The sequence below is a fragment of the Girardinichthys multiradiatus genome, chromosome 9 (assembly GCF_021462225.1).
Source record: "Girardinichthys multiradiatus isolate DD_20200921_A chromosome 9, DD_fGirMul_XY1, whole genome shotgun sequence".
Lineage (NCBI taxonomy): Eukaryota > Metazoa > Chordata > Actinopteri > Cyprinodontiformes > Goodeidae > Girardinichthys > Girardinichthys multiradiatus.
Window position 1 is genome coordinate 9,138,964 of NC_061802.1, and position 26,180 is coordinate 9,165,143.

Sequence of the window (26,180 nt, forward strand, 5' to 3'; positions counted from 1 at the left end):
TATTGCTTGACTTGACTATTACTTTTTAGATGTCACCTTTGTTTCAGGGTCTTTTTAAGCCATAAACAGAATTTAGAAGAAACAAGCTAAATAATCCATTCCTTAAGATGGTGATAACTTGACATCCTCCATCAATCCATTTATTAAACATCAGCTTAACCATATTTAAATGTGCAAGGTTGCTGGAGGTGGTGTGCACCCTGGATAGTTCAGCGGCCCATTACAGTTTCAACAGTTTTCATTTCAGAGATATACAATCCGGTGCACGGACCTAACCACAATTTTTGGAATTTCCACATAACCTAGCAAGGACATATCTGGACATTTCTTCTCACTATCAATCTGCAAACTTTGATATCAGTTCCTTTGTTTTGGTTGGTCGTAGTGTTATTCAGTGTAGAATGATGTTCTGCGTTCTAGGCTTAAAAAGGAAAACTAGTATTGTGAGCTACGAGCAAGAACAACACTGAAAAAGGAAAAAAGTTATAAAACTGATGACACATGCCCTAAAATCTTTTACAAAGATTTTTACTGTATAGGCTAAATGTCATGCACACATAATGCAAGATGTCCAGCTGTGTAACAGATGTAGTCCACCAACCCATTTCCTTTAGTATGTTTTAAGTGCTGACTGACAGGAGGAGTAGTAAAGGCATGATGGATGAGCCAAAAAGGTTTTAAAAACCTTTGGGGCTCATAAGTAACATTGTTATACAAGAACAGAATGTATTATTAGATTTATTTTGTTGAATAAGCCCACTCCTGCAAGCCAGTGGCAAGGGTTTGATAAAACATTGCTTTTTTTGTCTGATTGTTTGGTCTTCCACACCATCCTCACAAATCAGCTACTAAAGCTTTCATCACCAGGCATGCAACATCAACCCAGTCGACATAACACATTTACCAGTCCACACTCAAAAGCACACAGAGTCCTGGTCAAGCTATATCTGTACATACAAGCAGAGGCAAAGGCATAGTGAAAAAAAACAATGCTTTCCAAGACGTTCAGGCTTTATGATGACAGTTTACACTAAAGAGGCACAACTTCTTCATTGCATAAAAGTAAAAGAAATAAAATAATAGGCTATATTTAGTTTTTTCACACATTCAGTCACCACTAATAACTGATGCACATAGTAGCTGTATTGTGGACATTATTATATTTTATATTATGTAAATAGTTTAGCTGTAGTAAAACTCTACAATGACACAAATACCATTAGGGGTATATTTTCTTTGTTTCTTAAACATTTTCAAACCTTATTGGATTTGTTTTCCTAAGACATTAAATGTTACCGTTAGTTAGAGGAATGTATCAGGTAGTAACATGCGCACAAATTTAAAATACTCACTTGCACTGCACATTTAGGATAAATCCACTAAGAAATGTGGTCTATAATGACCAGACAAGCAAAGTTATGGCATGTATGAACTTATGAACATTTTTAACATACAATTTATTGGAATCCACTGTAAATGGACTGAACTTATATAGTGCCTTTCCAGTCATACAGACCACTCAAAGCACTTTACACTAGCACCACATTCACCCAATCGCACTCACTAACACATTCATACCGATACGCAGATCGGTAGGCAACTTGAGGTTAAGTGCCTTGCCCAGGGGCACATTGACATATGGCAGGAGGAAGCTGGAATCGAACCCACAACCTTCTGATTGCAAGACAACTACTCTTCCTACTGAGCCACAGTCGCCCAGCCTTTTGTAAGAAAGGGTGTTAATTTATACTGGATTTCTTTCTTCTTAAATACCATAGATCTAATTACACTAGTGCCATTGTTTTCGGAATCTCCAATCTCAAGGGATAGGACCCCTGCAAATGGTCATGTGACAAATCTGGAGAGAGATTTTTATGACTGAATCTAAATCTGGTGAAATGAAACAATATAAAATAAGCAATTAATTCTCAACAGGACAGACTTTCTTATTGACAAGTCTCATCGTGGGTTAAAGGAGGCACAGATTTATAAACAAGAAAATTTAGAAACCACTGCCATGTCATAGAATCTGCAATCATGTTTCAGCTCTCTGGCAAATCATGTTACTGTGCTTTATTTCTGCAAGAAAATAAAAATATATGCCAAAAATATCCTGAGACAAACTATGTTACTGAATTTTCAAACACATTTTCCTAAATCTGAGTGTGGCAGCCCGGTTTGGCCAAAACGTTGGAAAGCAAAATATTGTGTAATATAGTGACATCAATGTTTTCTAGAAAGGTTAGTGCAGTCACAAGAGGGAAGGATTGATAAACATGCTGTTGTCTACCATACCCAGTGTGTTTCACTGAATATATACATTTACCACAGTGGTTCCCTCCAAATAGGCTCTCATGTGAGGGCCCTTTTTTACAAAAACGTCACATCTTCTTGTGACTGGACCCAATGCCAGTGGGCATCGTACTCCAGATGCATTTTGCCGTTCATTTTGCACGTATCCAAGTCGATCTTTCCGTTTTTGTAAGGTTTAGCTTTGGGACTCTGGCTGGTTCCCCGTTTGTCAATCAGGCCTTTGCGAGTTGGACTGCCTGTCTGTGTTGCCGGTTTTTCCAGAACACAATTGGCCTTAGTCATGTGTGTTTTGGCATTGTCTTTTAAAACAGGGCTGCCCTTATTTATCTCTGCAGGCTTGGTCCGGACTGAAATGTCTTCTTTGGAGCCGTCTGACTTGACTTGGTAAGACTTGACCAGATCTGCTGATCTTCCAGATCCACTAACCCTAGGTCCCCCTATCACTTCTTCCTTGTCACTTGGCCCAGACTGAATTCGATTCCCAACCCCATTATTAGACCTAGCTCCCAGAGCAGATCCTGGTCCAGATACTCTAGAGCCTCCGGTTGTGTTGCTCCCAGGGGTAACTTCTGAACCCGGTGGTGTGGTGGAGCAAATGACAGACTCTGAGCTGGAGGGGCAGTACTCATCCATGTCATCTGCGAGGGTGTCCAGGTAGCTGCCAATGGAAATGTTGTCCAGCTTTTCATTGGTGGGGTCCTGCAAGCTGCTCCAGGACCCTCTCCAAGAGGTGTCTGGGCCCTCGCCGAGGCTGTACTGACTGCTGGTCAGGCTGCTGCAGTGGCTGGTTAGTGTGCTGCGCTCTTCCATCAGCCATTTTACTGCCTCAATGCCCTCATGGACTGCCAGTAATTGTTGCAGAATCTTGACATCCACTGAGCGAAGATAGGCCTGTAGACACAATAAAAGAGATATCTTGAAAATATTATCAAAATGTATGAAATTAGAGGTGTTGTTTAATTATTTGTTCCATGTTCATCAAGCAGTGTCCAGTATTGAATAATAATAATAATCTGCAACTATACCTTCTAGAATTTACTTCATTCTCTTTTCTCATTTCTTATCCTAATATCAGATATATTCACATTTAAAAGATGAAGTAGCTGATATCCACTACATAGAAAACAACCACATAATGTATTGCAAAAGTGACAAAAAGAAGAAAATGTTTGCTGACACAAAAAATAGTCTTATAACAGGTATCCACAGGGTGCGCCTGGAAAGCATTTAAAACAACCAGCTTTTGGCTCCAGACTCATGTGCTAACACTATTATAAGGCTATTAAAGTTTTACTGATTACTATAATTGGAAGAAATGTATAAAAGACACATGCAGGGGGAGGCCCCAATACTATAAATGGAAAACAAATTAGAGAAGAAAAGGTCTCACAGATGAAAAATAAAAGGAAAATGGGACTAAAACAGGCCCTGCAGAAGAAGCTCAGAGATTGAAATTGGACAGTGGAAAGTGTGACACATTAGTGGCCTTAAACAGCTTTTTAGATGCTTTGAAAAAAATAAAACCTTTCCAAAATTTCTATAACAAACAGTGACAGTGAAAGTAAGAACTACACAAAACTGGCTACTATAATCCACTGCATAATATTCAGCTGAATACAGAAGACGAAAAAGAGTTTCTGTGGTCATGGAAAATTCTTCCTTGGAATAGAACTGCAGAGGTCTGCAGTGGAAAGCACACCAGGAGGTGATATATGGCACCAACATTTAAAGCTCTGCCAAATTATATTCTCTCAGCACAATTCTTCCCTCACCCACTTTCCTTGGTTTCTCCATGTATTCATTTTGTGCGTTACAGTATTTAATTATGCTGCACTAACAGTGTCTCTGTTAAATATCTCACTCTTAAACCCAACAGGATCTGCTGTCACAGTAGCAATAAAATTAGAGTAGATTTGTGATTTTTGGCCGGGAAAAAGCATAGATCTGGCTAAGAACTATTTCAATTATATGTCATTTTGTGTAATCATAATAAATCCTACTCCCTGGCCTGACCAATAGTCAAGAATAATCAGAACAATGGGAGAGTCTATGGAACTCAGAAGATTGAAGAAAGTAAATTGTAGCTTTACTCACATTGGGAAAGTTTTTGGGACCTTTTTCTTAACAAGCCGATTCAAGTGCAGATTCAAAGATCAAAGGTCAAACAACGGTGTTCAAGTACAAGTAATTAGAATTTCAGACTTGGTTGGCCAAGTCTGGAAAAAGATCTGACATGTAACCCTCAGATGAGAGAAAATTGGTTAGGGTTAAAGCGTACAAGAATGTTCAAATGAACCTCTAGGCAGAAGCCTGCAATGAACTGGACCCTGCTGGAACTAAAGTGTTACTGCCCAGTGAAGTTGGATTTTAATCCCTCTGGAGGGTGGCAATAGGTTTTCTTGAAATTAGCAGCTACCTATATGGGCCGACTAAATGTTATTTGGGAAAAGTTTTAAGTTTATGATTGAACTATTTCACCACAATGACCAGAAATGTTCGGAGAAGTCAAGGTGAGACTGCCTGTGGTAAAAGTGCAAGATTACTGTACCTACAAATATAAGCATGATGGTGGTAGCATCATGATGCAGGTCATTTTCTGGTTAACGACAGTGGTGCTTTGCACATGTTGGACAGAACAATGTTGAAGAAGCTTCTTACCTGGAGTAAGGTAAAACTTGTTGTGGCCATCCTTGGCTCAAGTAAAGCCAGCTTAACGGTATTGTAATTATTGACTGTCTTAGTGAAAATATTTTTTGGTGAAAGAATTATGATACAGTCTCTGGTCAAGAGCTTGAATCAGTAGTCTTTGGTTGGTCAGTGGGACAGACAAGCCAACTGCTGATTCTTCTCTCTTCCGATCAAAGACAGCCTATGTCCCTTTACCACTAGCTCTACAGGTCCTTCTCAAAATATTAGCATATTGTGATAAAGTTCATTATTTTCCATAATGTCATGATGAAAATTTAACATTCATATATTTTAGATTCATTGCACACTAACTGAAATATTTCAGGTCTTTTATTGTCTTAATACAGATGATTTTGGCATACAGCTCATGAAAACCCAAAATTCCTATCTCACAAAATTAGCATATCATTAAAAGGGTCTCTAAACGAGCTATGAACCTAATCATCTGAATCAACGAGTTAACTCTAAACACCTGCAAAAGATTCCTGAGGCCTTTAAAACTCCCAGCCTGGTTCATCACTCAAAACCCCAATCATGGATAAGACTGCCGACCTGACTGCTGTCCAGAAGGCCACTATTGACACCCTCAAGCAAGAGGGTAAGACACAGAAAGAAATTTCTGAACGAATAGGCTGTTCCCAGAGTGCTGTATCAAGGCACCTCAGTGGGAAGTCTGTGGGAAGGAAAAAGTGTGGCAGAAAACGCTGCACAACGAGAAGAGGTGACCGGACCCTGAGGAAGATTGTGGAGAAGGGCCGATTCCAGACCTTGGGGGACCTGCGGAAGCAGTGGACTGAGTCTGGAGTAGAAACATCCAGAGCCACCGTGCACAGGCGTGTGCAGGAAATGGGCTACAGGTGCCGCATTCCCCAGGTCAAGCCAATTCTGAACCAGAAACAGCGGCAGAAGCGCCTGACCTAGGCTACAGAGAAGCAGCCCTGGACTGTTGCTCAGTGGTCCAAAGTACTTTTTTCGGATGAAAGCAAATTCTGCATGTCATTCGGAAATCAAGGTGCCAGAGTCTGGAGGAAGACTGGGGAGAAGGAAATGCCAAAATGCCAGAAGTCCAGTGTCAAGTACCCACAGTCAGTGATGGTCTGGGTGCCGTGTCAGCTGCTGGTGTTGGTCCACTGTGTTTTATCAAGGGCAGGGTCAATGCAGCTAGCTATCAGGAGATTTTGGAGCACTTCATGCTTCCATCTGCTGAAAAGCTTTATGGAGATGAAGATTTCATTTTTCAGCACGACCTGGCACCTGCTCACAGTGCCAAAACCACTGGTAAATGGTTTACTGACCATGGTATCACTGTGCTCAATTGGCCTTCCAACTCTCCTGACCTGAACCCCATAGAGAATTTGTGGGATATTGTGAAGAGAACGTTGAGAGACTCAAGACCCAACACTCTGGATGAGCTAAAGGCCGCTATCGAAGCATCCTGGGCCTCCATAAGACCTCAGCAGTGCCACAGGCTGATTGCCTCCATGCCACGCCGCATTGAAGCAGTCATTTCTGCCAAAGGATTCCCAACCAAGTATTGAGTGCATAACTGTACATGATTATTTGAAGGTTGACGTTTTTTGTATTAAAAACACTTTTCTTTTATTGGTCGGATGAAATATGCTAATTTTGTGAGATAGGAATTTTGGGTTTTCATGAGCTGTATGCCAAAATCATCCGTATTAAGACAATAAAAGACCTGAAATATTTCAGTTAGTGTGCAATGAATCTAAAATATATGAATGTTAAATTTTCATCATGACATTATGGAAAATAATTAACTTTATCACAATATGCTAATATTTTGAGAAGGACCTGTATTTAGACCGGCTCCACTCAACTCCACCCACTTTGTGAGTGTTTTTCCGTAGTGCCAACTGCTTTTTTTCTCCCTGCTCCAAAGCAGGTACAGGGCTGAGTAGGGACTAAATGTGACATGAACAGACTGCTGTTCACTGATTGGCCATGGGGCGAGGAGAAATTATAAGGTTTTTGCTGATATAGTACAAGGAAAAATTAATAAAACCCAAGACTACAATGATATTAAGGACAACAATGGCTGGAGTTGGTCAAACCGAATTATACTTTTACCATTTACAATTATAAACCATGCCTGAAGGCTGAAAGAAAAGAAAAAGGGCACATCACCTTCCTGAATTACATGGACGCAAAACGCTGTATTTAATAACATCCTGAATCAGCTCATCATACATAAAATCAGCTGTTCAAACGCACAAACATTTCCCGCAAAACACACAAAACAATACCACCATGAAACAGTGTGTTAGGTTTGGAAATTTATTGATGGTCCTTGTCCTTGTATTGTCATGGCTAATACAAAAACTTCCTCATAAAGCCTAAAATTGTAACTTCTTCAAGCAAACTTTGGAGCTGTACTAGTCCAGACAGCAGCGTCTCTCCTCTCTGCTTCTTCTGCCACACCCCCTCACATCAGAACCCCTGAGATTTATTTTATAAGTTCTGGCTGGGCAGATAATTTTCCCAGTGGATTATTTTATACATGAAAAAAGCATATAAGATATTCTTGCATATACAATATTACAAAAAAGATGTGTATTATGTTTATTTATGTTTTCATTTTCTATTTATTTATTATTGTTTCATGCAGTCTACATTAATGTAACAATGTGTATTGCACAGTGCAATACACTGATGACTGGAGACAGGCCTTTAAGCCATAGCTCCAGTCGTCAGTGGGTTGGTGGAAACACAACAGGTTCTGTGCCGAGTAGAGAGAGACTGAGTGGAGCGGAGCCGGCTAATTAGAGCCAGTGGAAAAGGGGAATTACAACAAATACCAAGAAGTGTCTCATATTTTTGGGGAACATTGTGAAGCTTTACTGCTGCTTTGACTAACGTTTGTTTCTCTACCTGTCTTTGCCCAGTTAGGAGCACTTTTACCATTTTCTATTCTTTCCTGTAGGCTCTCCTGCTCTCCCTCTTTCAGTGTCCTATTCTAAAAGTAGGCACATTAGTACCCTAAATTGTCAATTTGTTGTTAGGTGTTGGAGACCTGTCAGATTTGTCTGAGGTAATGTTGGTGCAACAACAAGTTGTGCGGTCTAACATCTTTTATCGTACAGTGTAACACAGGTAAAAGATTAAAATTTAATATGAATGTAACGCGATCAAACCGGTTCTAATATCGTCTCTGGTTCAGGAATTGCTTAAAACATCCATCCATCCATCCATCCATCCATCCATCCATCCATCCATCCATCCATACATCCATCCATACATCCATCTCACCAGCAGTTGCTTAAAACTATGGATGCAATAGTATTTTTTTCTTTATTTTGTGGCACTAGTGGCCTTTATTCTTTGTTCAAAGTGGGCAGACTGTGAGTGGAGAGAAGGGGAAGACATGAGGAATGAGGCCTCCGTATATGGGTTATGCACTCTATTGCTATGCCACGAGTCGCACCTGAATTCAACAATTGTAACCAATGTCCTGTTTCAGGGGGGTCTCTTCAAGTACTGACTCCAGCTGCAGTTCACCCTAAATGGCTTTGGGTCACAATCTTCTCAAGACTGAGTTCCTAGATTATAGAGTATTACAACATCTCTTGCCATATACATGCTACTGACACATACATTTTTATCACTGTAATACTGCCTTTCCAAAGCCCACTTCAATCCCTAAATCAAGTCGTCCATAAAACAGTGAGTGAATGGATCAGACTTTCTTCCATCCTTATGCAGACAAGACAGAAATGATTGCTTTTGGTCCCAAAAGTGTGAGGGCAGAGATCACAGGTTAACTAGACCCAAGGGAACTAAAGACCACAGGGCATGCAAGAGATCTTGTTGTTGTTTGGACACTAATGTAAATTTTAACAACCACATAAAGTCTGTTAAAGTAGTTTCGAATTGGCTTGCTATCATCTTAAAAACATTGTCAGAATAAAGGGTATCTTGTCCAAACAGGAACCTGTAAAACCTGAGGCATGTTTTTTCACTGTGTTGGATTATTTTGATGGTTTATTTACAGGTGTCTGTAACAAACTAATCAGGCAGCTGAAGCTCATCCAAAATGCTGCCGCCAGAGTTGTGGCCAAAGAGCAGGATAATGGATTATATCACACACCAGTTCTTAATTAACTGAACTAGGTCCCTGTTTGGAAAATGATAGGTTTTGAAATATTTCTGTTGGTCTATAAAGTACTATTTGTTCTTTGGCCGAAATACATTTCTGTGTTACTTGTCAAATGTGAACCAAACCCCTCTGGTCATCAGAGACCTGCCTACTCAGTGTTCCTAGGACCAGAACTAAACAAGAGGAGGCTATATCTAGTTTCTATGCTCTTCAGCTCTGGAATGCACTCCCCGAAAACCTAATATGTGCAGAAGCTGTTGGGTCCTTTAATCTAAGGCTGAAGACGTTACAAGTTTACTGCAGCTTTTGATCAAGTCTTTCTAATTTACCATTTGCCCGATCACTGATGAATGATTAAAGTGTGAGATGTATGATAATTTTACATTTTAACATTTCAGCAACATTAAAAAAAAAAATGTATCATTAATTTTTCTCCTTTGATTTTGTGTAAAGTGCTTTGGATTGCCTAGTTTCCTACTACACGCTTTTGTTCCACTAAATTGTATTATTATTATACATTATTATGCTTAACACAACTCTCTGTCAACAGCTTCCTTAGCACTGACCCGTCAAGTCAGCGTTTTTTTCCCTATGATTGTTTAAGGCATAATATATTTATAATATAAAATCCTTTTTATTGGTATGTATTTCTATATTATGTAATGCTCAAATCATCTGAGAAACAGAAATGATGATTTTTATTAGCTGTAGGACTTAATCAGCAAGAGAAATAAGCGCTTGCAATGTAATATTCTGTTTAATGAAGCTTCTTGAACATATGCACACACTGTGCATGAAACACACACAGTCATACGTTTACAGGGAGGACTGTTGCATGAATGGGTTCTGGAGATCAGCAACTGCATCTTCCTGTAGGTGTGTGTGCCTCTAAACCTGCTGGTAACCTGGCACAGGCAGATTCTGCCTGGCATTGTCCATGTGCCTAATGAGGGTGGTGGTAAAAGTAGCTCCGTGCCTGTCAGTGCTGAGGTAGCATAATACAAACAGAGGCTGTGTGCACTGCTCTGCTGCTGAACTCTTTCCCTGCACAAGAGTATATAGATTGACTAAATTTATGATGCTGTCATGTCTCAGTTTTCTACTGAGTGTTAAACTGAGGTGAGGACTGAGGAGAGGGTATTTTGTTGGTTTGCTGTTCAACTTAAAACTTAGGATTATTTTCATTTTGCATCTATATTGAATGCAAACTTGCAAACTTCATTTTTTACCTATGCAGTGAATTCAGACTTGCTCATTACAGGGAGGCCTCTGTCAAGAGAGAATAGGTCAAAGCGGGTGTTTTTCTGTGACCCAGACAGGATGGAAGTGGAACACAGAGTTCCAGGACAACACAGGACCAAACCATCAATAATGATATTTTCATGTTTTTGAGGAATCAGTACACGGTACAGCCAAAGACACATTTCAGCCTGACAACTCAGGCATGAGACAACATCTGATATATCCATATGATTCTGGAAAGCTCGGAGTAGAGCTGCAGCTCCTCCACATCGAGAGGAGACAGTTGAGGTGGCTCGGGCAGCTGTTTTGGATGCCTCTTCAGGACTGCATTTGATATAGTCAATCACAATATTGTCTTAGAAAGGCTTGATCACGCTGTAGAGCTAGAGGGAACAGTAGGCTGGTTTAAATCTTATTTGTCTGAGAGATTCCAGTTTGTTCATGTAAATGATCAATCTTTTTAGGCGTAGCCACACCTTAATGTTTTTTAATACACCAGCGTATGTGGCAAAATAAAAAAAACTGAGAAAAGCAAATACACAGATATATTTATTAAAATAGGGGTGTATGTATATATCTGATGTTTTACGTAGAAATCTGGGTACGTAGACTAGAGAAAATCCACATTTCCCATTTTTTAAATAAATGTATGTGTGGATAAACCACTGTTAAAACATATAGTTTAGTGCATAGCACTATGCAGGACCTTATTTTAACATAGTTAAGAAAACCCTCAGTACAGACAATTTTAAACCACATCTCAAAATGACTAATGTCTTCACTTCATTATTTCCTCTGCAAAACAGATTTCAACTGTTGGTTTATCTGTTAAGTAAATTTGATGTACTCTGCCTTGCAAAAACATGGACAATCAGAAAGCAACTTTGAGCAAGAATAAAACAGACCATGAAATACCAAAAGCTTTATGCCCCAAAATCATGATCTGATCAGTGGGACGTTTTATATAATCAGCAGGATTTACCTTTTGACTGACTATAGCATGTCTTGAGAAAAAATATTCTATATTTTTTACCCCCTGTAATTATTTTTTAATAAATAAAATTGTGGTAAGGGGTGATGTCGTGTTGTGGAGGGGGGGATGCAGTTCTTCCAGTGCAACCGCAAGAAAAGCATAGATTCAGAAAGGCATAGCAAAATTTTAGCAGCAATGATAGCACAGTCAGTTGGAGCATGAACCGTGACTCAGACCCACCCATATGGCAAAAAAACAGCTTTCCAATGTCACACAGACTGCTGAATCACTGCCAGCTGGGACATCGGTTATCTCATTCAGCAGCCAAATAAACACACACAGTCTCCTATGTCCTCTAGTGTTGTTGTCTGCTTTTTTACCTTCCCAGTCTCTTTCAGGTCATCTGCAGACAGACGGCGTCTTTGCAGAGTCCCTTCACCCTGAAATAAACCATCTGTCTGCATTCCTCCCTGAAAATTATCTCATGCATTATTCTACTCAGCAGTCATGGCTAAAGGTCTTCATGGGGAGTTTAACTGCAATATACAAATCAAAAATAAATATTTGTATATACATTAAACAAAAAAATGCTGCATTTTGGTGATGTCCCATACTGCAGCTTTTATAACTATGGGACAAACTAAATACAAATGAATGTGATTGTTAGAGTAATTAAATACAAATACATATGACAATGTTTCCACTAGTTGTATTCTAATTTAAATTCCAAGCTGTCAAGTTTGGTTTGGAGTAAATAAATTAGACTGCAAAATTCCATCAGGGGGTGGCTGTACAGCCTTTTATAAACAGGGCAGTGGTAAAGAAACTATTCATTTAATAATAATTTAATTAGACACAACCATGCACTAACTGAGACACCTATAAGCAGCTGGCCAGATAAACAGATTTTCACAGTTTGAATGTTCAGTGCTCACTTTGCACTGACTTTTATTTGTCCTAAAGTGAGAGACTAAGATCAAGCAGGGCAGTGAAAATATACAGAAAACAAAAAGGGGGAAACGTATGACATTCATTCATCTTCTATACCGCTTATTCCTTAGTGGGTCACGGGAAGCTGGTGCCTATTTCCAGCAGTCTACAGGTGGGAGGCGGGGTACACCCTGGACAAGTCGCCAGTCCATAGTAGGGCAATGGGAAATATATGACAAATGTAAGAAAAATGACCCACTGTGTTTTTTTTTCATAAATAAAACTTACAAATCAACTGATATTTCAATTCAATTCAATTCAGTTTATTTTATTTATATAGCGCTAATTCACAACACATGTCATCTCAAGGCACTTCACAAAGTCAGGTACATACATTCCAATTAATCCTATAATTAATCATCGAACAGTGCAGTCAGATTCAGTTACTTATTCAAATTGGATAAAATGTTTTTCTATCTAAGGAAACACAGCAGATTGCATAGAGTCAGAGACTTGTAGCATTCACTCCTCTCGGATGAGCATGTAGAGACAGTGGACAGTCACTGGCGTTGACTTTGCAGCAATCCCTCATACTGAGCATGCATGTAGCGACAGTGGAGAGGAAAAACTCCCTTTAAACAGGAAGAAAACTCCAGCAGAACCAGGCTCAGTGTGAGCGGCCATCTGCCACGACCGACTGGGGGTTTGAGAGAACAGAGCAGAGACACAAAAAGAACAACAAAGAAGCACTGATCCAGGAGTACGTTCTATGGGAAGGAAAAGTAAATGTTAATGGATGTATCTCCTTTAGTCGTTTCATCTAGAAAGAAAGAACATATAAACTCTGAGCCAGTTTTCAAGGTTAGAGTCTGAAAGAAAGCACATAGAATTAGTTACAGTAAAAGCTCAGACAATTGCTATATCTAGGAGAGAGAAAGGGTTAAACACTGAAAGACAGGGCCAAGTGGATCATCTGTAGAAGGTGAGCATTAAGTTGTTGCCAGCAGAAGCTTGGACGATGCCCCCCTCCAGAAAGGTGTCACAGGTAGACACAGAGTCAGGCCAGGTGTAGCTTCTAGGAAGAGAAAAGAGAGAACAAAGTTAAAAGCTGAAATAACAGCAAATAATGCAAAATTGGAGAGTGGTGTGAGAATGTAGGGAAGAGGGTGAAAGTGGTCATTATGTCCTCCAGCAGCCTAAGCCTATAGCAGCATAACTACAGAGATAGCTCAGGATAACCTAAGCCACTCTAACTATAAGCTTTATCAAAAAGGAAGGTTTTAAGCCTAGCCTTAAAAGTAGACAGGGTGTCTGCCTCATGGACTAAAACTGGGAGCTGGTTCCACAGGAGAGGAGCCTGATAACTAAAGGATCTGCCTCCCATTCTACTTCTAGAGACTCTATGAACCACCAGTAAACCTGCAGTCTGAGAACGAAGTGCTCTGTTAGGAACATATGGAACAATCAGATCTCTGATGTATGATGGAGCTAGATCATTAACGGCTTTATATGTGAGGAGGAGAATTTTAAATTCTATTCTGGATTTAACAGGGAGTCAATGAAGGGAAGCTAAAATAAGAGAAATATGATCTCTCTTTTTAATTTTCATCAGAACTCTTGCTGCAGCATTTTGAATCAGCTGAAGGCTTTTAACTTATTTTGTGGACATTTACAATAGTCCAGCCTTGAAGTAACAAATGCATGGACTAGTTTTTCAGCGTCACTCCTGGATAGGATATTTCTAATTTTGGCAATGTTCCGGAGGTGAAAGAAGGAAATCCTAGAAACCTGTTTAATATGGGATTTAAATGACATGTCCTGGTCAAAAATAACACCATGGTTTTTCACTTTATTACTGGAGGTCAATTTAATGCCATCCAGGTTAAGTGATTGACTAAGCAGTTTCTTTTTTAAAGACTCCGGTCCAAACACGACAGATTCTGTCTTGTCTGAATTTAGAAGCAGAAAATTTAAAGTCATCCAAGTTTTTATATCTTCAAGACATGCTTGAAGTCTATCTAACTGGTTGGGCTCATCAGGATTTATGGATAAGTAAAGCTGAGTATCATCAGCGTAACAGTGAAAATTTATCCTATGCTGCCTGATAATTTTACCTATTTGAAGCATATATATAGTAAAGAGAATTGGCCCAAGTACTGAACCCTGTGGTACTCCACAATTAACCCTGGAGTTTAAAGATGATTTATTATTTACATGAACAAACTGGAATCTGTCACACGGATAGGATTTAAACCAGCCTAGCGCTGGTCCCCTGATCCCTACAGCATATTCCAGCCTTTTTAAGAGAATTTTGTGATCGACTGTATCAAATGCAGCACTCAGATCTAACAGAACCAGTACAGACACAAGTCCATTATCTGAGGCCATAAGAATATCATTAGTGACTTTCAGCAGAGCTGTTTCAGTGCTATGATGAGCTCTGAAGCCTGACTGAAACTCTTCAAACAGGTCATTGCTGTGTAAATGCTCACACATTAGATTAGCAACTATTTTCTCAAGACTTTTAGATAAGAATGGAAGATTGGATATAGGTCTATAATTTATTAAATCATCTTGACCAAGAGAAGGCTTCTAAGGTAAAGGTTTAATTACAGCTAACTTAAAAGCCTGTGGTACATATCCATTTACTAAAGATAGATTAATCATATCTAAAATGGGGCTGGCAATCAGAGGGAACACTTCCTTAAATAATTTGGTTGGGATTGGGTCTAACATACAAGTTGAAGGTTTAGATGAAGCTAATATTTCTGATAACTCAGGAAGGATCAAAACAGTCCAAACACAAATCAGGTTCTGCAGTTATTTCCAATGTTGTCTCACTTGCTGAGGATGAAGTAATCATCTTCGGGAGTATGTCAAAGATTTTATTTTTAATAGAATCCATTTTATTTAAGAAGAATCCCATAAATTCATGACTGCTGAGAGCTAAGGGAATGGATGGCTCAACAGAGCTATGACTCTGTGTAAGTTTAGCAACTGTACTAAAGAGAAACCTAGGATTATTCTTGTTCTCTTCTATTAATGATGAGAAATAAGCTGTTCTGGCTTGGTGAAATGTCTTTTTATACAACATTAGGCTATTTTTCCAGATTAAGTAGGAATCCTCTAGGTGTGTAGAGCGCCATTTTCTCTCCGATTTTCTAATATTGTGCTTTAAAGTACGTAGATCTGAATTAAACCAGGGAGCCAGCCTCCTACGAATACCAGGATAGTTAAAGAGTTGTGCAAGTGTTTAGCTCTCTGTCTGTTTTTCATTGTTGTGAATGAGTGCAGACTGTTAATTTTTTAAACACAGTTAGTGGCTAAAAGAACTGTCCACTTCCACTACTGCATAAGAACTTTTCACAATAATACTAATAAATAATAATAATTAATGTTGTAGTGAGATGTTTTCTTATTTTCTTGTATACGTCTGTTGTGGAGAGTGTGATCTCTTCTGCCATCATCTGTTGGGGAAGCAGCATCAGTGCCAGGGACTTGAACAAGCTTAATTTTGCATAGAAACTGGGTTTGGTATGGATAAAATTGTAGGATCTCAGCTCCTCTCCTCCTGGTTGGTTCTAGCAGCTCGTTATCAGCAGCTGCAGCTCATCTCCTGATGAGCTCACTGGGCTTCTTAAGGCAGCTGCTGGAACAGGTCTTTGCTGGAGCATAACCTCAGTTATGTGGACTGCCTGTCAGCCTACCTGCCTGGCTACCTACCTACCTACCTGCCTGCCTGCCTACCTGCCTGCCTGCCTGCTTACCTGCTTACCTGTCTACCTGTCTACCTACCTACCTGCCTGCCGGCCTGCACCTTGTAAATACTCGCCTAAGGACTGTGCTGCTGTTTTTCAGGCTCTCATTAATGATGTTCTTCACAATTTCCTCAACCTCTTCGTTTTCGTTTATCTGGATGACATTTTGATTTTTCCCAGGACATAGAACATCATTAGTGACTGTCAGAACAGGTCTCCAAAGGCTTTACGAAAACCAACTCTTTGTTAAAGCCGAAAAATGGGAGTTTAGCGTCACACCGTGTCTTTTTTGGATTTCATTTTTGAAGCAGGCAAATACAGAACTGATCCCGAGAAGACCAAGGCAGTGGCAGAGTGGCCTACTCCAAGTGATCGCAGGCAACTTCCAAGGTTCTTGGGATTTGTAAATTTCTACAGGAGGTTTATAAGGAACTACAGTCAGGTCACTGCACCCCTCACTCAACTCACCTCCTCTCTGAGAACATTCCATTGGACCCCTGAGGCGGAAAGGGAAATTTGGTGAATTTAAGACTTTATTTTCTTCGGCGCCCATATTGACTCATCCTGATCCGTCTAAACAATTTATTGTAGGGGCCATTTTATCTCAACGGTCCCCTGTGGATGATAAAATACATCTTGTGCCTATTTTTCTCGTCGCTTGTCTCCAGCAGAGCAAAATTATGATGTGGGCAACCGTGAACTTTTAGCCATAAAGTTGGCCCTTGAGGAATGGCGGCATTGGTTAGAGGGTACTGAAATCCCTTTTCTCTTTTGGACTGATCACAAGAACCTCTCCTACATTCAAAATGCCAAGAGACTTAACCCCAGACAAGCCCATTGGTCTCTGTTTTTTGCTCGCTTTCATTTCTCTATCTCCTACAGACCCAGTTCCAAGAACACTAAGCCTGACGCTCTCTCTTGCCAGTTCTCTCATTCTAACCAACCTAAGACTGAAACCTCCATCCTCCCGGACTCTTGTATTGTGGGCGCCCTCACCTGGGCCATTGACAAGGACATCAGAGAGGCACAGAGGTCCGAACCTGACCCAGGTACTGGCCCAGTGGGCAAGATGTTTGTTCCCAACTCTGTCGTCAAAGTTCTGGACTGGCTGCACAACAATAACCTGACTTGTCATCCTGGGGTGACTCGCATGACCACATTTACCAAGAGGTATTTCTGGTGGCCAACTATGAATCTCAACATTAAATACTTTGTTGCAGCTTGTCCCACATGTGCTCGGAACAAGAACATCAATCAGGAACATTAAATTAAAGGATACTCCCAGAAAGTGGGCCCCCCATTACATTGGTCCCTTCTCATCGAGAGGATCATCAACCCATCTGCGGTGAGACTCAAACTACCATCTTCCATGCACATTCATCCTACTGTCCATGTTTCTCAGATCAAACCAGTCTCTGAAAGCCCCTGGATCCTGGATGTTCGGCGTAGGGGGTGTGGATTTCAATATCTCGTGGATTGGGACGGATATGGACCCAAAGAAAGATCCTGGGTTCCCCGTTCTCACATCCTTGATCCTGCCGTCATCACGACCTTCTACAAACGCCATCCTGAAAAACGTCCTGGATTGCCTGGAGGCAATCATTGAGAGGAGGGTACTGTAGGATCTCAGCTCCTCTCCTTCTGGTTGGTTCTAGCAGCTCGTTATCAGCAGCTGCCGCTCATCTCCTGATGAGCTCACTGGGCTTCTTAAGGCAGCTGCTGAAACAGGTCTTCGCTGGAACATAACCTCAGTTATGTGGTCTGCCTACCTGCCCGGCTACCTACCTGCCTGTCTACCTGTCTACCTGCCTGCCTGCACCTTGTAAATACTCACCTAAGGACTGCACTTTAAATATACTCACCATCAGCACTCTCACCTTGGATTCCTGGATTCTGTTCTCCTCCCCTGGTTCCTGGACAACACCAACCTATTATCCTGGGCAAGCCTACACTAAGAATAAACTTCACTTACCATCTACATCCTGTGTTTTGAGTCTGTTTTCATCCTCTGGTTTGTTCTACTTTGACTACTTTAGTGATTCATGATAAAAATAGGCTAACATTAACCTTGTGGAATGTTTGTTTCTTAAACCATGGCCTACATTTGTTTAAAAAATTGTGGGATATAATCAAGGTACAGGTTCACATCAAGAAACCAGCAGTTTTAATTGAATTCTACCAATTCTTTCAAAAAGCGTGGTCAAATGTTGAATTATAAAAATTAAGACCTGTTTGGAACTGGTAAAGTATCTTTTAATAATCCTTTTGGCATATTTTACAGCCTTCTAGCTTTGATTTACCACTTTTAATTAAGTATTCAAGTATTTATCCCCATGCTGTCCTTATGCTAACAGATCAATAGCATAAGGGTTTGAACTACTGCAAACTATTGCATGAAAAGATGCTGATATTACTTTACTCGTCAACACTCTGACTCATAATGTTGTTCTGATGAGATTTTCAACATGGTGGAAGGTGTTAAAAATACAAAAAACATATTCTGTGACTTTGCCAGACTGTGTGCACATCCGTGTGTTCATCTGAGCTTTTCCATTTGGCATTACTCTGCAGACTCTTTGCACATGCATTACAGTAAATCTTACTAAGCAGATAGCTGATGAAAGTGCAGTGCTCACATTTACTCTTCTGCACTCTCAACACATTACACCACTCTGCAAGATGAATGAAACACACACAGGAGGGTGTGTCTGTGCTGAAGGTTTACCCATCTGCAAGGCAGGAAGTTGCTGTTGTTTTGTCTGTCCTTCTTTCTCCCCAGCAAAGGGAATTGATTAAATAAGTCGGATTATGTGCTCTTGGGCTTAATTAATTAAAAATGCTTTCATGAACTGTGTAACATCTGTATCTGTAGTTGGTGGGTTTTCAAAAAATCACCTCCAAAACAAAGTGCAAGTTTATCTCTGTCTAAAAGAGATGCCCCAATCCATATTTTACGGCTAAATCCTAATTAGTATTTTGTAACGTGTTTAATCTGCTATTAGTAAATTTAGCAAATTCAAAATTCTCGTAAAGAACTATAAACAGATATAACTTTCAAAATATTGTTTTCTTATCTTTCCTTGTCATTTTTATTTAGAGCAGAGATGAACTCACACCATGTGTGAAATAGCCGGATTTTACTAATAGTTTAAAACAAAGTATTACAGATGGGACATTTTAAACTGTCATTAGCTTCTTATGTAACTGATTAGTTAATCAATCATTACTAAAGCTGCGTTCTCTGCATCTATTCTTAAAATATGTTGAAACTTATCTTTACTGGTGGAGTTGCAAAAGGCTGCCAACATTTCCAAATTTAGTATTTTCCATATCAGACAGCCTGAATCTTGGGACAGAGCTACTATGTTGTACTCAAATCAACCTTCATATGATTTGCTTTAGCTCTCTCACTCTGTCACTCTCTTGGTGCCTGAATGGCGGAGAAGGTCCTAACAGTTTTATTTCTAGAAGCGTCTAACATACAATATCTCTGCTTCCTCTGACTTAATTTTAAACACTTCAATGATACTAAAAAAACTAAACTTCACTCTTCACAGACTGTTGTCAGCACTGATGGGTAGCACTTACTATAGTGCATTTACTGATCAAAAAGAGATCAAACTCTTAAATTTCTGACCGGCTGTGCTGTGCCTGTCTTCAGTACTCAATGAGCAACACCCAGGTCACGCCCTGGACAAGTTGCCAGTCCATCACAGGGAAAAACACCCCCTGCATACACACACAGACCTAAGATGCAAGTTTTTGGATTTTGGGAGGAAGTCACAGAGAACCCATGCATGTCCAAGGAGTGCATGCCCAAGGCCCTGGCTGGCATTCAAACCTAGGACCCTCCTGCTGCAAGGCAGCAGTGCATCATATAATGGCTCAGCTGTCATAGTATTTTGAATATAGCACATAGTTATTATTTATATGGCAAGATACATCTTCATTTTACATTTAGCTTTTGTAAAATGGTATGTGGGGATATCAATTGAAAACAAAAACTCAACTGTGAATGCATCTGGTTTAAAAAGGCCAAGTTTTTGGCTATTTGCTGGTAACAAAAACTGTAAATTTACAGTTACAGGCCCACCTAACTCATTATAATAACTAACGATGCTTCTTCAGCACTGATGTATTTCTTCTTCCAAAAGCGGAAGATTGGGTTTCTATCACCGCTTTCAGCAACAGTTCTGAGGCCATTTAAACTTTTATGTGACCAACTGTGTACCATTCTGTGTTTTTGGATGTTTTTGAATGGAACCATTGTGTTCGGAAGAAACTTCTTTAGATAACGGCTCACTTTGTTGCGAAGTCTGGTTGTGGTAGTGCATGTGCTCTGTGTCAGAACCACAGGCTGCATGCACGCCTCCATCTGCCACAGGAATGCATTACATGCATGTAGACTGAAGGGAAAGAAAACAACTGTGGACTTGCACTGCTGGTTGGAGGACAATGGGATCCTTGTAAACAAGATGACAGAGAAATCAACAGCTGCTCATTGGGGTATAATCAGCTTTAATAGCAATGAACAGCCTAGTCTTGACAAGAGAAGTGAGTGATAATTAACAATTGAAAAATAAAAGCAATCATGTTTAAATCAACTGAAAGTGACTTGCATGCACTTAAGAAATAAAACAATGTCAGTCAGTCAATCAGTCATTTTCTATACCGTTTCTTCCATAGTGGGTTGCAGGAAAGTTGGTGCCTATATCCAGCAGTCTATGGGCTGGAGGCGGGGTACACCCTGGACAGGTCACCAGTCCATCGCAGGACATAAAACAATGTCATAATAACTTTTGTTTTTCTTTTATGAGTTAACTTGTTCCCACCAGACAGCAAAAAACTAATGTTTACATTACATGACGTTAATTTATTTTCAAGCAACATTGAGCTGATGTTATGGTAATGAGAAGTTTTGAATAATTATTGATTGTGGAGCCTTACCTAAACCAATTTATATTAAAAACACACTAACAAGTATGTCAGAAGCAAGGACAGTCTTCCTTTAGTTATGATGTAATGGTGACTTGTAGAGTGAACGATTTACTGTGTTGGATGAGTAATTTGTCTGGTATAATCTCTGTAACAAAATGCAAAGCAATCTTTGGTTTTTATTCCATTTTCGTAATTTTTGTACAAAAATCTACATAAACATTGAGTAATATATTAAGTGTACAGTAGTTTTCCTGATGGACTGACTTCACATTTTGGGTAATGGTGATAGCTTACATTAATAATACCTAGCTAAAAGCAACTAAGCCGCCCTGTAGTTACAGGCAATGTTTAACTGAAAGGAAGTTAAGGCAGATTTGAAATTAAAAATCCCTGCTTCTTGCTAGGCATGGATCCAACCCTGATACTCCCACGGGCTGGTGACCTTGGCAAAAATACCACAGTTTTAGAATCAGAGTTCTGACACAAAGTTTCTAATAAAAAATGTGTAACATGATCTGATATATTTAAAACACAAAAGCAACAATCATTCCCACTGCTGCAACATAATACAATATATTGATCATTACAGTTATAATGTTATCTACAACATGAATTTGCTTTTATCTTAATTTTGACTCAGATTAACATAAGTAGTATTTTCAAATAAATGTACTAGTATAAAAAATCAGAATAGTTGGATAATTAGCCATTTTTTGTTAATACTCGTTAAGTAAAGGGACAACTTTAGGAGTTTTTATTTAGCCAGCTAACCACAGTGCACAGCAACAGGTGGGGGAGGGTCAGCACTGCTTTTCTCCATGCTACATAAAAAAACTCTAGTCACTTCAGACAATTTCTCTGGCATTTCATTAAAATAAATTTGAACCAACAGAAAAATGAAATGGTTTTAAAACCATATCTTTTTAAAACCTTGAAACCCTATGGTACCAGTCACCATACCTACCTTCAACTGCTTCAAAAATGTTTTGGTCATTTTAAAAGATTTGTTTTTAGATTTTATGGACCAACTCAAAAAACATTGGTGTCTGGAGGACAAACCTAATTTCTTTTGCCATAGAACTTTAATTATATGAAGTTAAGACGTTTCTTTACCAACTTCAACAGGGCCCCACCAAACCACACCTCTAATTATCCAGTACTCTATTTATACTCAGCTCTCCTGTTTAGCGTAGTGTGTCATGTTTTTTCAACTGCCAACCTCCCTTACCCATTCATCTGTTCATCCCTACCTCTTTCCTCCCTCATCCTCCTCGACCTCTAGTTTAATTAATGTATTTGTTAATCTTTTAATTTTACCACCATGTTTCTTCTGACCAGAAGCAATATTGAAGATTGGAGTGGCCAAGCCAGACTCCTGACTTGAATCTGATATCTGTGGAGGGAGCTAAAGATTAGGGTTATGGCAAGAAGGTCTTCCATCTGCTAAGACTTGGAGCTCATCATAAAAGATAAATGGTCCAAATATGAGTGGGAAGCACAATGCTTTGTTTAAAACAATTTAAAATCCATGGATTACCAAAAACGCCTAAAGATTGTAAAATAAAGACAGACACTTTTTGTTTTTAAAATTGATTATTCTTTTACATTTATTTTTTTATTTTTTGAGAGACTGCATTAGCAAACTGCATTTGTTTTTAGACATTTGTTCCTATCTCTATGTTTCCATGTGTGCTCCTGAAAAATCTCAGCTTCTAAGAGCTTAGAAAGCCAATCCTCTTTGCTCTTCTTCTAATCCACACAAACAATTGGGAACATCTTCCCCTAGAATTTAAGGTGGAAAGGCTAAAAATGAGGGGCAAGAGGTAAAATAGGATTTAGCCAACTACTTCCTCCAGAGCCAACATTTTACAAGATAATCTAACCTAATCAATCTAAACTGGATTCTGATGGCTTGTAGAGGATAATGCACTTTTCTCTTTTGTTGTACACGTTGTGCATCATTTCAAATCATTGCTCCTCAGCATGGATGGAATATTTTCCTTAAATGTTTTAAATATTCACAGCAACCTTCTCCAGCTGGATCAGATCCTGCGTGGAGCTGCGTCAGTGTGACAGCTCTACTCTGCCTTGACTGACACAGGAAAAGCTGGATCCTGATCCACAGAAGAACACAAACACACACAATGCGAAATCTTACCATCTCCATCCTGAGTTTGCCAATCTTTTCATCCAAACTCTTCCTCCCAGTGTCTTTACTGGTGTCCTGACGGGTGGCCAGTTTGCCTTCTCCCCGGAGAGAGGACGCATCTTCTCTCATCCACCTGAGCAAACCTTCGGGGGTCTTCCGGCCGATTTTTGTCTCTATATCTTTCAGATCTGGGATGGTGTCGCTGGCAGTGCCTTCATCCATCGCACCAGCGTGTTCAAAGAGAAGCGATCCCCAAAAGATTACGTCCTTCTGGTCTGTTTGGGACTTTCACTTCCTTCGAGATTAGATGACATCCTCTGTGACTCCCACTGAGCTGTGCTGGACTGCGCCAACAGAAGAACCACTTTGTAACAACATAACTGCGTGTTATTATTTCCCGCAGAGCGATGTTTCCTTTATAATTAATTTTGATGGGTCATAATGCAATTTTAAACATCTTTCTAATTTAAGATCGAGGACAGAAGGAAAACAAATCCAATTTGTCGGTATGTTCCATGGCTTGTTGCTGCTTCCTCCTCAGCGCTCGCAGATGTCAGGAGACCAGCTGAGTTGGAGCTGTTGAGATCCCTTTAGTAGATCTTTATTCTGAAGCACACTGCGCAGATTCCACCTGCATGATGACCGCGACCAGCACCAGCCGCATGGTGGGAGAGGAGACCAGAGCAGAGACAAGTCAGGCGCAATAACACACATCTGCTTCCGGGTTCACTTTCAGAATAAAATCTATACGAAGGAGGCAGGTTTAACTGTTATGCAACTTCTATCTATCTATCTATCTATCTATCTATCTATCTATCTATCTATCTATCTATCTATCTATCTATCTATCTATCTATCTATCTATCTATCTATCTATCTATCTATCTATCTATCTATCTATCTATCTATCTATCTATCTATCTATCTATCTATCTATCTATCTATCTATCTATCTATCTATCTATAGAGGGGGTGGTCTGGTGGTTAATAAGTGGTAGTAAACCTCTAAAAAGTTAAAAAATATATATTTGTGGTGCAAAAGAAGAAAAAATAAAAGATGTCATGAAGATATCAAATAATTTACTTTTAAATGATTTTTTGCTCAATCTGTCTGTCTACATGTAGAAAGACTGTTCTCTATTAATCTTGGGATTTTATTATCTGTACCCTATAATCAACAAAATTACAAGAAAATTAAAATAGTTCGCTCTTTTTGTAATGACTCTATATAATATATCCATTTTAACTTTCTGAAATGATTGACAAAAAATATTAAACTTTTTCCAGATATTCTGTTTTTTTAGATGTACCTGTATTAGTCTCATGTGCTTTTCAAAAAGCATTTTGTATTTAAGCCAAAAAGTTCACTTTGGTCTCATCTGTACAGAACACCTTTGTCTACATGTTTCCAACATGGCCTGTGGCTGAAAATGGGACTTCCTCCAGTTTTCCTTCAACAATGGATTTCTTCTTGACACTATTCCATACAGGCCAGATTTTAACCCATAACTAATGGTGGTCGTTCCAACACCTGAGCTGTGAATATCTGCAGCTCCTCCATAGACAGGTCTGTTAAGCAGCCGTAGCAAATTTAACAAATATCTCAATAAATTAAAGAGCAAATATCAGCTTTTTAGACTTGCGTTGCTCCATAAATAGCACATTGATGAAAAGGTATGACATTCTGCGAATTAAGTATGTTTATTCAAACGCTATTTCTAAATGTAGCAGGTGCTTATACTATATTTTTTTGCTTTAATCTATGCATCAAAATGAAAATGTGAATCAACTAAATGCAATAGAGAGCATTATTATAACTGTAACTATCCACATGTAGATACAAGTAAAAATACATGTATTTTATACAAGTATAAAACTCAGTTTATGTTGGAATAACTACATCATGCTCTGGACTCAATATCATATTACAGCTTTAATGAAGCTTTGAATAATCAACATTCACAGATTTAAAGTTACAGTTCATGTTTATGAACTCATTTTGCTGGAAAAGCTGTTAAGAGTGTGACAAATGAGGTGTTACAACTGATGATCACACCATTCTCCACAGTCTGACTCACACTTACACATTTGACAACTTTTTCTCAGGCTACACAGACACAGCACAGACAGATTTTTAACAGGCCTGAACCTCCTGATGTGGAACTGTGGGTTGAAGCCATATTGTTATGAAACCAGGGGACTGATTTAGTGGAAAGGTTTCAGGGCTAAAAGGATCAAATGGCCCCTTCATCAATGAAGCAAGTATAGACAAAAATGGTCAAAACATTTGGGAAATGATGAGCATAATTTTCCTGCTGAGATTTTGTCTCTTATGGCTTGAAAAGAGAAGCAGAACCAAATCTGGAGATCAGGTTTTTTCCACAGGTTTACTACAAACACATTTAAAATCAGTGCTGGGCCAAAGAATAATCATTTTGGAAACATACATAAATTATATCAAAAAGGCCAAGGATAGGATCTATTGTACCTTGCTGATTATATGTTGTGTCTACACATTGCATTGTTTGGTACATTTAGAAACAAGAACAGGACGCCCTGAGAACTTTGATATGCAGTCAGATCTCCTCAGGTCCCCAAAGGGACCTGATGCTTTTACTGTGAACACTCATCCTAGCTGCCAGTCCACAGCAGCGAGATGACTTGGAATAGCTGGGGTTTCAAATATATGCACCAAATGGCTGTATGAAGCTGCTTCAGAGAATGAAAAGGCACAAAGGTGTATCTGTATCACTGATAAACTAATAATGAATTAAATGCTGAATTTGAAGGAGGATATTGTTCTTTTGGATAAGACGGGAGGACAAACACCAAAGTGTTACTTTCATCATTCTGGCGTGACAGTATAATACATGATCAATTTTTATTCACTGAGGTTCAACAATGCTCTGAAACCGTCTATTCCTCCACAATGGGGGATATTCTGTACTTTATTTTAATGTAAAAAGATGTAAATGGGCACTGAAAATTTTTTCTCAAACTCTCAAATGACCACACTTCTTAGTCTCCCAGGGAAAGATTACACTAGTGTTGTAAAGCAGACTCCCACAGATTGTC

The 26,180-nt window shown here is 39.3% G+C and overlaps 1 protein-coding gene across 1 annotated transcript; it reads right to left on the reverse strand.

The window, feature by feature from the left end:
- Window positions 1-1,592: 1,592 nt before the first annotated feature.
- Window positions 1,593-24,127, reverse strand: lurap1 (leucine rich adaptor protein 1). Its single transcript, XM_047375611.1, has 2 exons — window positions 23,115-24,127; window positions 1,593-3,204 (listed from the first exon to the last, which is right to left on the reverse strand). The coding sequence occupies exons 1-2, from the start codon at window positions 23,325-23,327 to the stop codon at window positions 2,371-2,373; spliced, it is 1,047 nt and encodes a 348-aa protein (XP_047231567.1). The 5' UTR covers window positions 23,328-24,127; the 3' UTR covers window positions 1,593-2,370.
- Between the last annotated feature and the right edge of the window lie 2,053 nt (window positions 24,128-26,180).

What these genes read in the sequence shown, in the direction of transcription:
- lurap1 (XM_047375611.1), bottom strand. Translation starts at nt 23,327, where the DNA reads ATGGATGAAGGCACTGCCAGCGACACCATCCCAGATCTGAAAGATATA. An exon ending in GCAAACTCAGGATGGAGATG is followed by an intron (nt 3,205 to 23,114) that starts GTAAGATTTCGC and finishes TTGTGTCTACAG; the next exon opens with GCCTATCTTCGCTCAGTGGA.